Source organism: Trichosurus vulpecula, chromosome 4 (assembly GCF_011100635.1).
Source record: "Trichosurus vulpecula isolate mTriVul1 chromosome 4, mTriVul1.pri, whole genome shotgun sequence".
Classification (NCBI taxonomy): domain Eukaryota; kingdom Metazoa; phylum Chordata; class Mammalia; order Diprotodontia; family Phalangeridae; genus Trichosurus; species Trichosurus vulpecula.
In genome coordinates, this window is record NC_050576.1 from 300377030 (window position 1) to 300391127 (window position 14098).

The window sequence follows — 14098 nt, forward strand, 5'->3', positions numbered from 1 at the left end:
GGGAAGACGGTGACATTCAGCCCATCCAAAGATAGCCACTGGTGGGACTTATCTATGAAACAATGAGATGAGGAGCCCTTCTCCCATGAAACCCTAATGCTCTCCCACCCCAGTCCTTCTGCTATGGAAGCGCCAAGCTTCTTCCCCTTCTGAGATGGCCTCTTTAGAATACTTATCACCTGATCCCAACCCACAAAGCAAATTGACATTTGGCATTGGAAAAATTCTCTCCCATCCAGGATAGCTACTCCCTGTCTCCTGATCAGAGTAGGGGGTGAGGGGAGTGACTGGGGAGGAAGGACCCCAGCCTACCTTTTCACTTTGGATGGGACATCACACAGGATGAATGGGCATGGACGGGTCGTCTCTCCGTTACATATCTGAGTACATTCCTGCTCCTTCAAATCCACTCTTAGGAACTTCCCTGTGTCTTCTGAGAACACTACTCTCCTTTTAGTTGCTCAAGGTTGTGAAGTTCTCAGCCTCTCAATTTTATTCATCTCATGCAGTCAAGCAGTTGCCAAATCTTATTTCCACCTTTACAACATCTCTTCCATCTGTCTTACCTGACTATTGCAGTAGCCTCCTATTTAGTAGGGAAGCAACGTAGTGCAGTGGACAGAGTGCTGGGCCTGGAGTCAAGGAGACTCATCTTCCTGAGATCAAATCTGGCCTCAGACACTTACTAACTGTGTGACTTTGGACAAGTCACTGTGTTTGCCTCAGTTACCTCATCTGTAAAATGAGCTGGAGAAGGAAATGGCAAACCACTGTAGTATCCCTGCCAAGAAAACTCCAAAATGGGTCATGAAGAGTCAACATGATTAAACAACACTCACCACCTGTTTAGCACCCCACCTTAAGTCTCTACCTACTTATTTTCTGGCTTCCACACCACATCACCGACTCATAGTTACCTTGCAGTTCACTAAAACCCCCATATCTTTAACTTCTGTATAACCATGCTTCCTCCATGAGAAGCTAGACGGAGCAAGGGATAGAGCACCTGGCCTGGAGTCAGGAAGATTTGAATTCAAATCCAGCCTCAGACACTTACTAGCTGTGTGACCCTGAGCAAGTCACTTAACAGTTGTTTTCCATGGTTTCCTCACCTATAAAATGAGGAATCATAATAATAGGAAAATAATAGTATCTACCTCCCAGGGTTATTGTAAGGCTCAAATAAGACATAAAGGATTTAGCACAGTGTCTGGCACTAGCACAGTGATAACCATTATCATATAATTAAAATTTTAATTAATTAAATTAAAATTAAGTTATTAGTAAATGATAACCATTATTATTATTTTATATTTAGAGCTGATTTTTTTGTCCTTCAGTACAAGACTACATTTATCCCTAGTGAATTTCATCTTACTTTCTGTAGTCTCCCAGCTCTGTGTCATCTGCAAATCTGATGAGTACATCATCTATACCTTTATCCAAGTCATTGGTATGAATGTTAAGTGGCTCCTGGCCAAATACAGATTCTCCCTGGGGTACTTCACTGGAAACTTCCTGCCACATAGATATTAAATTCTTAACTCTTTGAGTCCAGCCATCCAACCAGTCTTGAATACAACTAATTGTGTGATTGTCTAACACATCGCTCTCCATCTTCTCTACAATTACAGTATGAGACACTTAATCAAAAGCTTTTCTAAAGTCTAGGTAAACTACATCCATAGCATTCTCCTCATCTACTAATTTAGTTATCCTGTCAGAAAAGGAAATGAGATCAGCCTGGCATGACTTCTTCTTGATGAAACCCTTTTTACCTCTTTGTAATCACTGCTTCTCATTCTGTAATTCATCAACTATCTCTTTAATGATTCATGCTATAATTTTTCTGGGAATTGAAGTGATTGGGTTATAGCTTGGAAACTCTTACCTTTTTTGAAAACTAGGACATTTACCCTTTTTCAATCTCATAGCATCTTTTCAGTTTGCTATGATCTTTCAAATATCTTTGATAGCAGGCTTGGCAATCACATCCCTGCCTGGGCACATAGTAGGTATTTGATAAATGCTCATTGACTGAATGATCCAGCTCAGTGTAGATCGGCAGGTCAGCACGGCTCTCTGATTTGTTATAAGTCACAGGACTTGTGTTGCTGTATTCCTCTGCCCATGGATAAATTCTAAGTCACAGGTAGTGTTGGAAATATTTAACTAGTGAGATAACTGTGACCTCAGTTTAGTCTCCCTAAGATCAGGGAGGGTCATCCCCATCCCTGGTTGCCCTGTCATTCATTCATCTTGTCTTCCACCTAAAAACCTCAGTTATCATTCAGTGTCACAACACATTAGCAGCTCCCAAGGGTACTTAGACTATGGGGAATCTCATGTTGCTATATAAGGCTGCCAGAAATCTGCTCTATTCTGGGTAGGCTATTGCCTGTGCCCGGGCTTTCCTGGTTGTTAGCAGACAAAGTAAATAATGGCTTTTAAAGAAGCTCCAATTGGTCATATTGACCTTTTACCAAAGTCTGAAGTGAAAAAGGTAGAGGAGGAGCAGAAGGAGAAAGAGTAGGGAAAGGAGAAGAAGAACAAGGAGAAGAAAGAGGAGGAAGAGAAGAAGAAGGAGGAGGAGGAGGAGGAGAAGGAGAAGACAATGGAGAAGGAGGAGAAGGAGAAAAAGGAGAAGGAGAAGAAGGAGAAGGAGGAGGAGAAGAAGAAGGAGAAGGAGGAGGAGGAGGAGGGGGGAGAAGAAGGAGGAGTAGAAGAAGGAGGAGAAGAAGGAGAAGAAGATGATGGAGGAAGAGGAGGAGAAAAAGGAGAAGGAGAAGAAGGAGAAGAAGGAGAAGAAGGAGGAGGAGGAGAAGGAGAAGGAGGAGGAAAAGAAGGAAAAGAAGGAGGAGGAGGAGGAGGAGGAGGACAACGATGACCATGACGAAGGGGTGATGATGGTGCTAGGCTGATAACAAGAAATCTCTATGAGCCACAAGAGAGATACCATGAGTTTTCTGGCAGTCTTACAAATTCCTCCCCCCTCCCCCGCCCCTTCCTGCCACCACTTATCCGCCTATATGACTAAATCCAAGTCTGGTGATTAAACTCACACAGGCAGGAAACTGTCTACTTCATTTAAAAAATCTTCAAATTAAGATTTTACATCTCCCCTGTTACCTTAATAAACAGATCCCAGTGTGTAGAATGGGTTAGGCTGGGAGAAGAAATCCAGTGCCTTCATCTCTTTATCTTATCTCTAAAATGAGGATAATAACGGGTTTTGACTAATGAGAATCTATGTATTTGTTGTCCTTAGACAAAAAGCAGATCTTTAAGTTCTAATTGGCATATACATGACAGTTCCATTCATGTCAACAAGCATTTATTAAACACCTACTATGTGTAATGCCCTGAACTAGGTACAGAGGATAAGATTTTTAAAAATGGGAAAAATAGCCATTGCCGCCAGGGAGCTTATGTTCTATCGGGGGCTGCAACAAGAGCACAGATATGTCGATACAATTTAATTTGAGGAGGGAGAAAGCAGTAAGGCGACCTCAGGAATGCTTCCCTCAGGAGAAAGCACCAGAGCTGAGTTCTCAAGGAAGCCTCGTCCCTTGCAGTCTGATTAATTGGACACTTTGTTGATATACCTTTGTTGATATAACAGGATCTTTTGTTGACTCTGGCTTTGAAGGAACTCAAAGCAAGCTTGAATCATCCTCTCTCTCTCCCCCCCTAGGGAAGATGTGGAACAGCTTTACCCAAATGGGCCGGTTTTGCTTTAGGCTAGAGATTTGCATTCCTCTGTGGGATAATAAGGTCCATTCATTCTCTCAACAGAGTGGAGAGCAGGGATAAAGGAAAGCCAAGACACAGAGTAGGGGCCAGACAACCTTGCCATACCTCCAGAGTGGGCCCTTTACTGTGTGGCTTGGTTGTAATGAGGATAAAATGAGATACTATTCGTAAAGTGCTTTGTAAACCTTAAAGCACCATTATTACTGTTATCACCATTACTGCTGTTATTTTGTTTCGGGTACTGCAAGAGTCCAGATCAGACAAACACAGGTAGGTCAGGCCTGTTCTTACTAAAGTCCAAAAGTTCTTTTGTAAACCAATTGGGAATTCTAGGACATTTCCCCACAGAAACAATAAATCAGCAGTTAGCTTCCCAGGCTGGTCCATAGAAGTCTATTCAATTCATAAGTTTTAGTGTTAATATTAGCTTGAATTCTAAGGGCAGAACATAGGTGGCGCCTTAGAAAAGGCCAGCAGAATACCTGGCATCATCAGGAAAGGTACTACAATATTAATATTAATTAATATTAATAAAATATTAACTTCGAGCCCTTGTCCAAAACTAAAAAGCGTCCTCACCTAGAACACTGTATGTAGCTCTACTGATTTTAAAGAAAGATGTTACTGAGTACAGAGTACTTAAAATGCTCGAGGAAGTTGAAGGAGCAGGGTATAGCCAGTGAGGAGAGATGAAAATATCTAGGTCTCCTTGGTCTGGAATGATGAAGGCTGAGAGGTTAATCTGAGAGCAGTATTTGGAACACAGGGCAGGAAATACAGACTTGTTAACTCAAACCCAAGGCATTGGAACTAGAGAGCCCTCCTGAAATTTGAAAGAAGCAAGTTTAGGACAAACATAAAGAAATATTATTGAGTTACACAGGTGCTAAACTTTTTATTTTCAAGAAGTGATAAATATATAAACTTATTCCAAAAAAGATCAAGAAAATTCATGGTTAATAAGAATTATTAAATGAGTGATTCAGAGAAGTCAAGAAAGAGTCAAATAAAATGCAAGCTACATGAGGCTTTTTCATTTCTGTTTTTCAGAGCCTAGCTAACATAATTCTATGGCCTAGCCTGGCACATGATAAGACAAGAAAGGGAATAAGTATTCTCCAAGTGCCTACTATGTGCTTTACAGATATTATCTCATTTGACCCTCCCAATAATCCTGAGAAGTAGGTGCTACTATTATCATCCCTGTTTTATAGTTGAGGAAAGTGAGGCATGTAGTGGTAAATGACTTGCCCAGGTCCATACAGCTACTTAAGTGCCTGATGCTAGATTTGAACTTAGGGCTTTCTGACTCTAAGTCCAGTTCTCTACCCACTGGTCCAATCAGAAGCTTAATAAACCTTGGGCAGCTAGGTGGCACAGTGGATAGAGTGCTGGACCCAGAGTCAGGAAGATTCATCTTCCTGAGTTCAAATCCAGCCTCAGACACTTACTAGCTGTGTGACCCTGGACGAGTCACTTAACCCTGTTTGCCTCAGTTTCCTCATCTGTAAAATGAGCTGGAGGAGGAAATGGCAAACCGCTTCAGTATCTTTGTTAAGAAAACCCCAAAAGGGGTCACAAAGAATTGCCCACGGTGAGTGAGTCTGTATGTAGCAAGGAAAGACTTTAACCCAGTTCTTCCTGAATCCAATGGTTGTAGGGGAGAGGGGAGGAGGAAATAGCTACTATACACTACATTATACTGCCTCATTAATGTAGAGATCATGGCTACCTTATTTTATCCCCATTTTATAGATGAAGAAGTTTAGTCAGAGAGATTGAACAATTTGTTCAGCTATTAAGAGGTAGGATTTGAACCTCCTGTTGGTTCCTAACTGACACACTATCTTTGCAAGTTAAATACATCCCCTCTTTTTTTTTCTTTTTTCCTTAGGCAGTTGGGGTTAAGTGACTTGCCCAAGGTCACACAGCTAGTAAGTGTCTGAGGCTGGATTTGAACTCAGGTCCTCCTGACTCCAGTGCTCTACTGTGCCACCAAATGGACACACACACACACACACACACACACACACACACACACACAGAGATACACACCCCCTCATAATCTGACTGCTCTAGGCCTGGAGCCCTGTTGCTCAGCACCCTCAGTACAGTATTTAATGATACAGTCTGGCACGGTGAAAACACCACTAGAGTAGAAATTTAAGTCTCGATTTTCCATTAACTAGCTGTATGATCTTGGACAAGTCTTTACCTCCCTAGGCTCTAGTTTCCTCATCTGATAAACAAAGGGATTGGACTAGTTCTTCAAGGTTCTCTCCAGCTCTGAAATCCTGTTGAATTCCATTTCTCACTTCAGTATTCTTCTTAAGAGGCTCTATAGTCCTAAATCCCTCAGCTTCTCCACGTGCATAGTCCCTAAACATTTATTCATTGTTCATTCTATTCTTGAAGTTAGAAATATGTCACAATATTAAGTCAGTCGGTCTTGTAAAAATGGAAAAAAACCCACAAAGACACTGCAAAAGTTCTAAAAAAGATTGGTGATGAATTGGTGATAATGTGTTGTTTGGTTACCCTTACCTAGAGCTAGAACAAATGAAGGAAAGCTTTGGAGTGATGAGGAAGATTAAAACCAGTGATCTAAAAAGTGGATGAAGGCTCTATTCTAAGGGGAATGCTCCAAGGGGAATGCACTGGGGGAAACCCCATTAAAGCTTGGCTCTCCTCTGTGATATTCCTCCCTGACAACATCTCCAGAGCCTCCTCTGACAGCCCCGGAACCATTTGGCCCCAGGAATCTTTCAGTCTGGGATCACATGGCTAGATCTGGGAAGAGGCTGTGTGATACTTTCAGATCTTATATTTAACACTTATAAGAAGATTAATTGCTTTTTCCCAAAGCCTTCTGCAAGGAGTAAGATTAAAAAGTTGAAAATAAGGAATAAGTCCTTAAAAGGAAGCTATCTGCTTATCTTGTTCAAGAATCCAAGAAAGGCCTGAACAATGGTGACTACTATGGGGGGAAGGGGGGAGGACCTTTGTCCTCTAAATCTGTGATTCTATGGATCAGCCTACTGTGTCCCCTAGAGGTTTTTCTGCCAGACTGGCACACAGTCAGTCTTTTCCTTACAGGCTTGTATTCCCTCCTTAAACTTTTCGAGCTATTTTAAATTCTTACACCTTCAGCTGAGGGCAACTTCACCTTTGGCAAGTGTTTTTACCTGCCTGGGTCTTTGTTTCCCTGCCTAAAAAACAAGAGGCTGAATGCTTTCTAAAGTCACTTTCACCTCCGATCCTATGATCCTGTAAAGCCAGTAGCTGAGACAGAAGGAGCATCAGAATCACAGAGTCTCCATACTCTTCCAAATGAAATTTAAGCCTTTAGAGGGGCTTAATACCCCTTTAATTCTCCCTTTAGAGGGAGAATACAGAACCTTTTGAGACATTTGGATGGCTTGAAAAGATTCCCTCCCCCTCCTCTACCCCAGAAAAGGCCAACATACCTTTAGGACTTCAGAACTTAGAATGTTCCATGTGCAGTCATTAATATGCAAAAAATGCCTTCATAAATACTTGATACTGAACACAGTAGGGAATCAGTTCATTTGAAAGAAGAAATGGGAGCTTGGAGTTGAAACATGTCTGCTTGTCTTTTTTTCACTGCTCTTTTCATCTCCACATTTCCCCTTGTAGTTTCACTCCCACCCCCCTTACCCCGTCCCTCATAGCCTCTCAGTCCCCCACCTTCATCCCTAGCATCTCCTGGGCCGCTGTTGATTTCAGTTGCTAATTCCACTGCTACTCTTCTTTGCATTTGATTTAGAGTCTGGACCTCCATTGGCAGATGAACAGCTTCTGTGATCGCTATCCTAATAATCTGCCACCCTTCTATGTGCTGGACACGAGAGTTCAGCATTTTCTTGCTGTTATAAACACTCCAAATGTCATTTTCCCCCTAGCAACCAGTAGGGGGCATCCTAGTGCAGCATCTTGAAACTGGTCCCTATCCACAAAAAGTCAATGACCCTGTCTTATCTTGACCTCAGGGAGCTTTCTGAAATACAAGTTTTGTGGACTCTCAATAAAGAGTGGCTGGAAATACTAAATTATGTCCTCATTCTCCTCCCCTCCCTCCCTCCCCCCATCCTCCATGGGTAAATTAAAAAGTAAATTTAATTTTCATAGCTAAAATCATAATAACGCTGGCTCTTAAATAAAGGGAAAAGGTGATAGAAAGGGAAGGAGAACAACAAAACTGCTGATGAAGATTGATCTGGCGTGGTAGCTGCTGCCTTAATAAAAGGATGGACATGTCAGTGAGATTCACCAGAGACTGGAGGCATCTCCCTGAATTATCTGCTAGTGGCATATCAGAGTACTGTAAACTGAAGTCTGCTAAGCATGAAGTCTAACCCCCAAATTGATCCCAGATGCTTTAAATGGTAAACATTAAATTAGCCATTTATATCAAGTAAGGATAAGAAAGTAGTTAAAATGGATGTCTGGGACTATATCATGGTAATATGGAAAGAATGCTGCATTCGGAATCAAAAGACCTGGGTTCGAACCTTGGCTCTGCCATTTACTTACCTGGGTGATGTTGGGTAAGTCTCTTAATATTTCTGCTCTAAGTTTTCTCATTTAAAAAAAATGAAGGGGTAGTACTAGTTGGCCTCTATAGTCTATTCCAATTAAATTTAACTGGGGATTTCATAGCCAGAGGAGGTCTGGTTCCATGTTAGGAAGAGCACTCCCTGATAATTCAGTTATCAACATGGTTAGTGTCTGGCTGCTTCAGCCATCATACCTTTTCTCAGAAGGACATGGCAATCGTTATGGAGGTCTTTCTCCAAAAGGGATTCCCCTCAGTAAATATTAAAAAAATGCTTGTGAAATCCTCCAAAATGTAGGCTACATTGTGGAATCAAGTCATATTCATGGACCTTCTGCTTGGGTCTTAGAAGGTAAAAAGAAAATTCAAAGCTTTAAAAAAAGTATCTCTGTGGCTAGATGGCCAAGATCATGTGATTGTAGATTTACGGTGGGAAGTGACCTTAATGGGTATATAGCTCAACCCTCTCACTTTATAGATGAGGTAAGTAATGCACAAGTAATTTGCCCAAGGTCATCGATTAGTGACAGACGCAGGATCTATATTCTGGTTCTCTGACTCAAAATCGAATGTTCTTTCTACTCTTTGACGCTGCCAAGATGGTGGGAGACAGCATAGTACAAAAGGAGAGTGTGTTGCATCTGAAATTAGAGCACCTGGATTCTGCCATGTATATAGCCTGTGAGACTTTAGGCAAGTTATTTAGGCCTCAGTTTCTTCATCTGTAAAATGAGAGAGTTGAATTTATTGGCCTCTGATGCATCATTTCCAGCTCTAGGGTCTATGCTCTTCTAGTTACTTGCTGGGTCGCTGCAGGGATGTCAGGAGAAACTCCAGACTGGCATTCTATTAGACTTGGATAAGCAAACCCCCTCTGTAGACTAATATAACACAGTGACCTAACACGTTTGGCTTGCTGCTTCTACTGTTGTAGTAACGCTTTTTTTAATCTTGTTCCTGTCTTAGAGGAGGATCTTGCTTTTCTTACTATGCCTGGCACACAGTAAGTACTCAACAAATCTTGTAAATTGAACAGAATTCTAATTTAGCCCTTTTCCAGAGAATAATCCCGTTAACAATAATAATAATGATGATAATAAATTGAAATACAAAAGTGGCCTCCAGGATTCTCTTGAAAGTAAAGATGCATTCATTTCATATGTTTCTCATGCTTTCTTTCTATCCATTTACAGATTGATATTAATATGGGGTCACTATGAACTAAGGTTATTCTGAAAATTCCCTTAGGGAGATTTTAATTTTTGCCTGAGGATTTCATTCACAGGTTTGTGTAGCCCTTTAACTTCTTTTTTGTCTAGACCTGTGATTTCATCCAAGGAGGGAACTCCCAGTATGAACATTTTCTTCACCAACACAGACTGACAACTCATCTGCCAGCTGTTGACTTAGAGTTGTCTGTAGCAGTGACAGATTAAGAGAATTGCCCTTGGTCTCACAATTGGAATTGGTCAGAGGAGAACTTGAACCCAAATCTTCTAGATTCCAAGGTGGTTCTCTTTCTAGAATTCTACAATGTTTTTTCCAGCCTTTTAATGGGGGAATACAAATCAAAAATACATTTTTTTTACCCTGCTCTTGACTTACGGTGTGATGCTATGCTGGCTGAAATGTTTCTGCATTTATGAATTAATTGGTCAAGGGAACTGCTGGTTTGCAAAGCCCCTCCACAAATTCAGCTTGGCAATTCTTTCATAATTTATAGTCTTAGGAAGTTGTTTGGGCAGCTAGGTGACAAAGTGGATGAAATGCTGCACCTTGAGTCAGGAAGACCTGAGTTCAAGTGTAGCCCTAGACACTTACCAGCTGTGTGAACCTGGACAAATCCTTTAACCTCTCTCTGCCTCAGTTTCTCCACCTTTAATAATACTTACCTCTCAGGGTTATTGTGAAGATCAAATGAGGTAAGATTTATAAGGCACTTAGCACAGTAGTAGGCATTTAGTGATCGCTTTTTGCCATCTCTTCCCCTCCCCTCTGGGGTTAAGTGATTTGCCCATGGCTACACAGATAGTATTTGTCAGATTCAAGATTTGAATCCAGGTTTTCCTGGCTCCAAGGAACAGGCTATCTCACCACTTTATTATATTTAAATGGTTAAAAAGAATACTTTATGATAGCATCACATTATGTTATTTGGGTTGATATTAGCTCTCTTGATGCAAGTGTGGCCTTTTGTTATTCATGTGGTTTTCAGTGGATTTAGAATGGTTTTAGATAAAGTCCCTGAAGTGCTATAAGGCATTTGGATTCTGATAACCAAAAAAAAGTATTAATTTTATATTTCTATTTGTCACAAAGTCTCCTTCAAAGAGTCTCTAGACACTCACTTATAAAGGACAGCTTCAAGGTAGGCATTTTTAAAAGATGAAAATATTGTTCCTATGATAATTCCTTTCCTTATCTGAAAATTTCTACTTTGCTTTGTCTTATCCTAGCAGCAATCTCCCTAGGACCTGTAGACCAAGAGACAGTTGAGGTGATAGCTGATATCTTTCCTTGACCTTAAAAACAACAACAACAAACAACAATAAACTTTCGGAAGCAGAATGGGGAAAATGAAAGAGACAAGAAAATTGGAAACAAGAGGAGAAGGACCATGGAGGCATGTGATTCAGGATGGTGGCAAAGCTAAATCAGGGGAGCTGAATGTCAGCTTTTCACTGTTCCTTCTCCAGGTTTCTCAGCTCTAGAAATTCTTCTGACCAGAGCTTGTACTCTGCTGTCATAGCCTTTGAGAAGTGGAACATTTGAATATAATCACAGCTGCATAGCTTCCAGTGGCAGAACAAGTTTATAGAAATTGGTAAATGCATAGCTCTAGGGCTATGGGAAAGTGGGCACTCATATTCTTGGTAGAGCAGTAAATGGGTCTAGCCATTCTAGAAAAGTTTGGAGCTGTGCAAGAAAAGTGACTTTACCGTTCATACTCTTGGGTAAAGTAACATCATTACTGGGCATATGTTCCAGAGGGAAAGGTCTTTTATATGCCACAAATATGCTTAGCAGTCCTTTTTGTTATAGTAAAAAAAAATGAAAACAAAGTAGTTACTCATCATTTGGGGAATGGCCAAGCAAATTGTGTTATGTGAATGTGATGGAATATTATGCTAAAAGAAATTATGAATATGGACATTTCAGAGAAACTTGAGAAGATTTACCTGAACAGATGCAGAGGTAGGTAAGCAAGATCAAGAGAATAATATACATAGGGACCATAACGTAAAAGAAAATAACACTAAGAGACCTCAGCAATCAGATCTACACAACAACAAATCTTACTCCAGAGGGTAATAGGATCATAGATTTAGGAAGGAACCTTAAAGGTCGTCTGGTCTGACTCTCTCAATTTACCAATAAGGAAACAGGCTCAGAGAGGTTAGGTTGCCTACTCCCTGTCACACAGGTAGTAAATAGAAAAGCTAGGATTTGAACTCAGGTCCGCTGACTCTAAACCTGGCATATTTTAGACTGTATCATGCTGACTGATGATGAGATATAACTTTTTTTTCTCAGTAGGCTGGTGGTGGACTATGTGTACAGAATGAGGTATATATTGCCAGACAAGGTCAATGTGATTATTTATTTTGCTTACCTGCACTTCTTTGTCATAAGGAAAGGTAGCACAGTGGATTGAACTCTGGGCTTGGAGTCAGGGACACCCAAATTCAAATTTAACATTATATACTTACTTAGCTGTGTGTGACCTTGGATAACCTTCCTCAGACTCAGTTTCCTTATCTGCAAAATGGGGATAGTAACAGCACCTGCCCCTTCAGAGTTGTTGCAAGGATCAAATGAGACAATATTTGTAAAGTGATTTGCAAACCTTAAAGTTCTATATGAACACTAGCTATTCTTTTCATTATCATTATTATATTGGGAAGTAACCACAGTACTAAAAGAGAAAATACCAATCCCAAAGTACAAAAGATTTAAAAAACCCAGACATATCCTTGCATAGAAACTAATTTCCAGACAAACTCTTTTGTTTTCCTCTTGGTCATCTTTTGTGGGTTTTTCCTTCACTTTCCATTTTTATTTCTCTCTTTGTTTCCTACCTAAGTACACTGACCAATTAGTCTATAAAAGATCAATAAGTCTTACCTTAGAGTGGTTAAGTGCTCAGTGTTTTAATGGAAGTTGCCTTTCTGTCTGTCCTTGTTCACTTTGCCCTCTTGCATTTGGTAGGTAGGGAAACTGTCTATTCAGCTTATTTGCGTACGGGAAAAAAATGAAGCTGTTGAATCTAGAAGGGACCCTAAGGATTACCTCCAGTACTTCTTAATCTAGGGTCCAAGAATTTGATTTAAAAATTATTTTGATGACTATCTCAACATAATTGATGTCTTTGTTAATCCTATATTTTTATTTTATGCATTTAAAAATCATTATTCTAAGCAGGATCCATAGGTTTCACCAGACTTCCAAAGGAGCCTAAGTTATAGAAAAAGGTTAAGAAATCCTGCTCTAGCTCACACTACCACCTTATTTTATAACTGAATACACCCAAGGCTGGAGAAGTGACATCCCCCCTAAAATGATCCACTTAGTGGAAGAGTTAGGATTAGAGTCCACAACTCCATACCACTCCTCTCTCTGGCTGTTAAGCTAATAACACATCCTAGCACTCATGGGTGTACCATAGTCCTCTCATGCCTGGAGCCTTATGACTCTTTTTTTTTATTTTGGAGGGGGAAAGGCAGGGCAATTGGGGTTAAGTGACTTCCCCAAGGTCACACAGCTAGTAAGTGTGTCAAGTGTCTGAGGCTGGATTTGAACTCAGGTCCTCCTGACTCCAGGGATGATGCTCTACTCACTGTGCCACCTAGTTGCCCCTTACGACTCTTTATTAAGCTTGAAAAGCAGGGTCAATAATCATACCTTCTCTGCTGGCTCTGGGGTCAAGGATGAGGTTTCACAGGTATTCACATGAAGACTAGTTTCTGAATGAATATTTCCTTTGGTGAAAAGCAGAGGAAAAAAAATCAAGAATTACAGCTGTATCTTTCCCCTGGCGTTTTTATATACATGATATAGGATCTTAGCTCTAGAAACAGAACAGATGTCAGAAGCCATATAATTCAGCCTCCATATTTTGCAGGTGAAGAAAATGATACCCAGGTTCAATGACCTGCCCAAGGTCACACAGGTAGTAGATAACAAAGAAGAGATTTGAACCTGGGCCATTTGCCTCCAGAACCAGTATTTATTGTACTGTTCTACCCCACCCACCAAATCCATCTATATATGTGTATATATATATATACATGTATATATACACATATATGTACATATACACATATATGTGTATATATATACAGCATTCACATATATTTAAAACATTTCTATATAGCCACATTCCAAAACCTGTTTATAATAAGTGATGCTGAATCTCTTAGATACAAATAAGTGTTTTTCTTGTTTCTGTTGCTTATTACTGGGATAAAATGGAATTCTTTATATGATCAAAATTCAGAGAAAGGAAAAATGAAAGAGAAAGATGTTGACGGGGAAAATTGCTGATGTTGGTAAAATATAAATGTTGTCTGACGGCAGCTCAATCCTGCAGGAAATCCTCTAGACAGAGAGAATAGAAATCTCTCTTTTCATCTCTTGGGGGGAGAGCTTCACCGAAGTTCTATTCTAAGGCTTCATTGTGGCACAGAGGTAACCACAGGTCCTTGCTGTGGTCATGCTCTGATAGGCTCCATCAATCTGGAAACTTTTTGAGTACTAGCAGGTAGCAAA

At 40.4% G+C, this 14098-nt stretch overlaps 1 protein-coding gene across 1 annotated transcript in view; it reads right to left on the bottom strand.

Moving 5' to 3' along the window:
• The window catches only part of KIAA2012 (KIAA2012 ortholog), a 150156-nt gene that overhangs the window by 61117 nt on the left and 74941 nt on the right, over positions 1-14098 (bottom strand). The window contains 1 exon segment of the mRNA XM_036756872.1: positions 13232-13308. Coding sequence (XP_036612767.1) covers positions 13232-13308 — 77 coding nt within the window.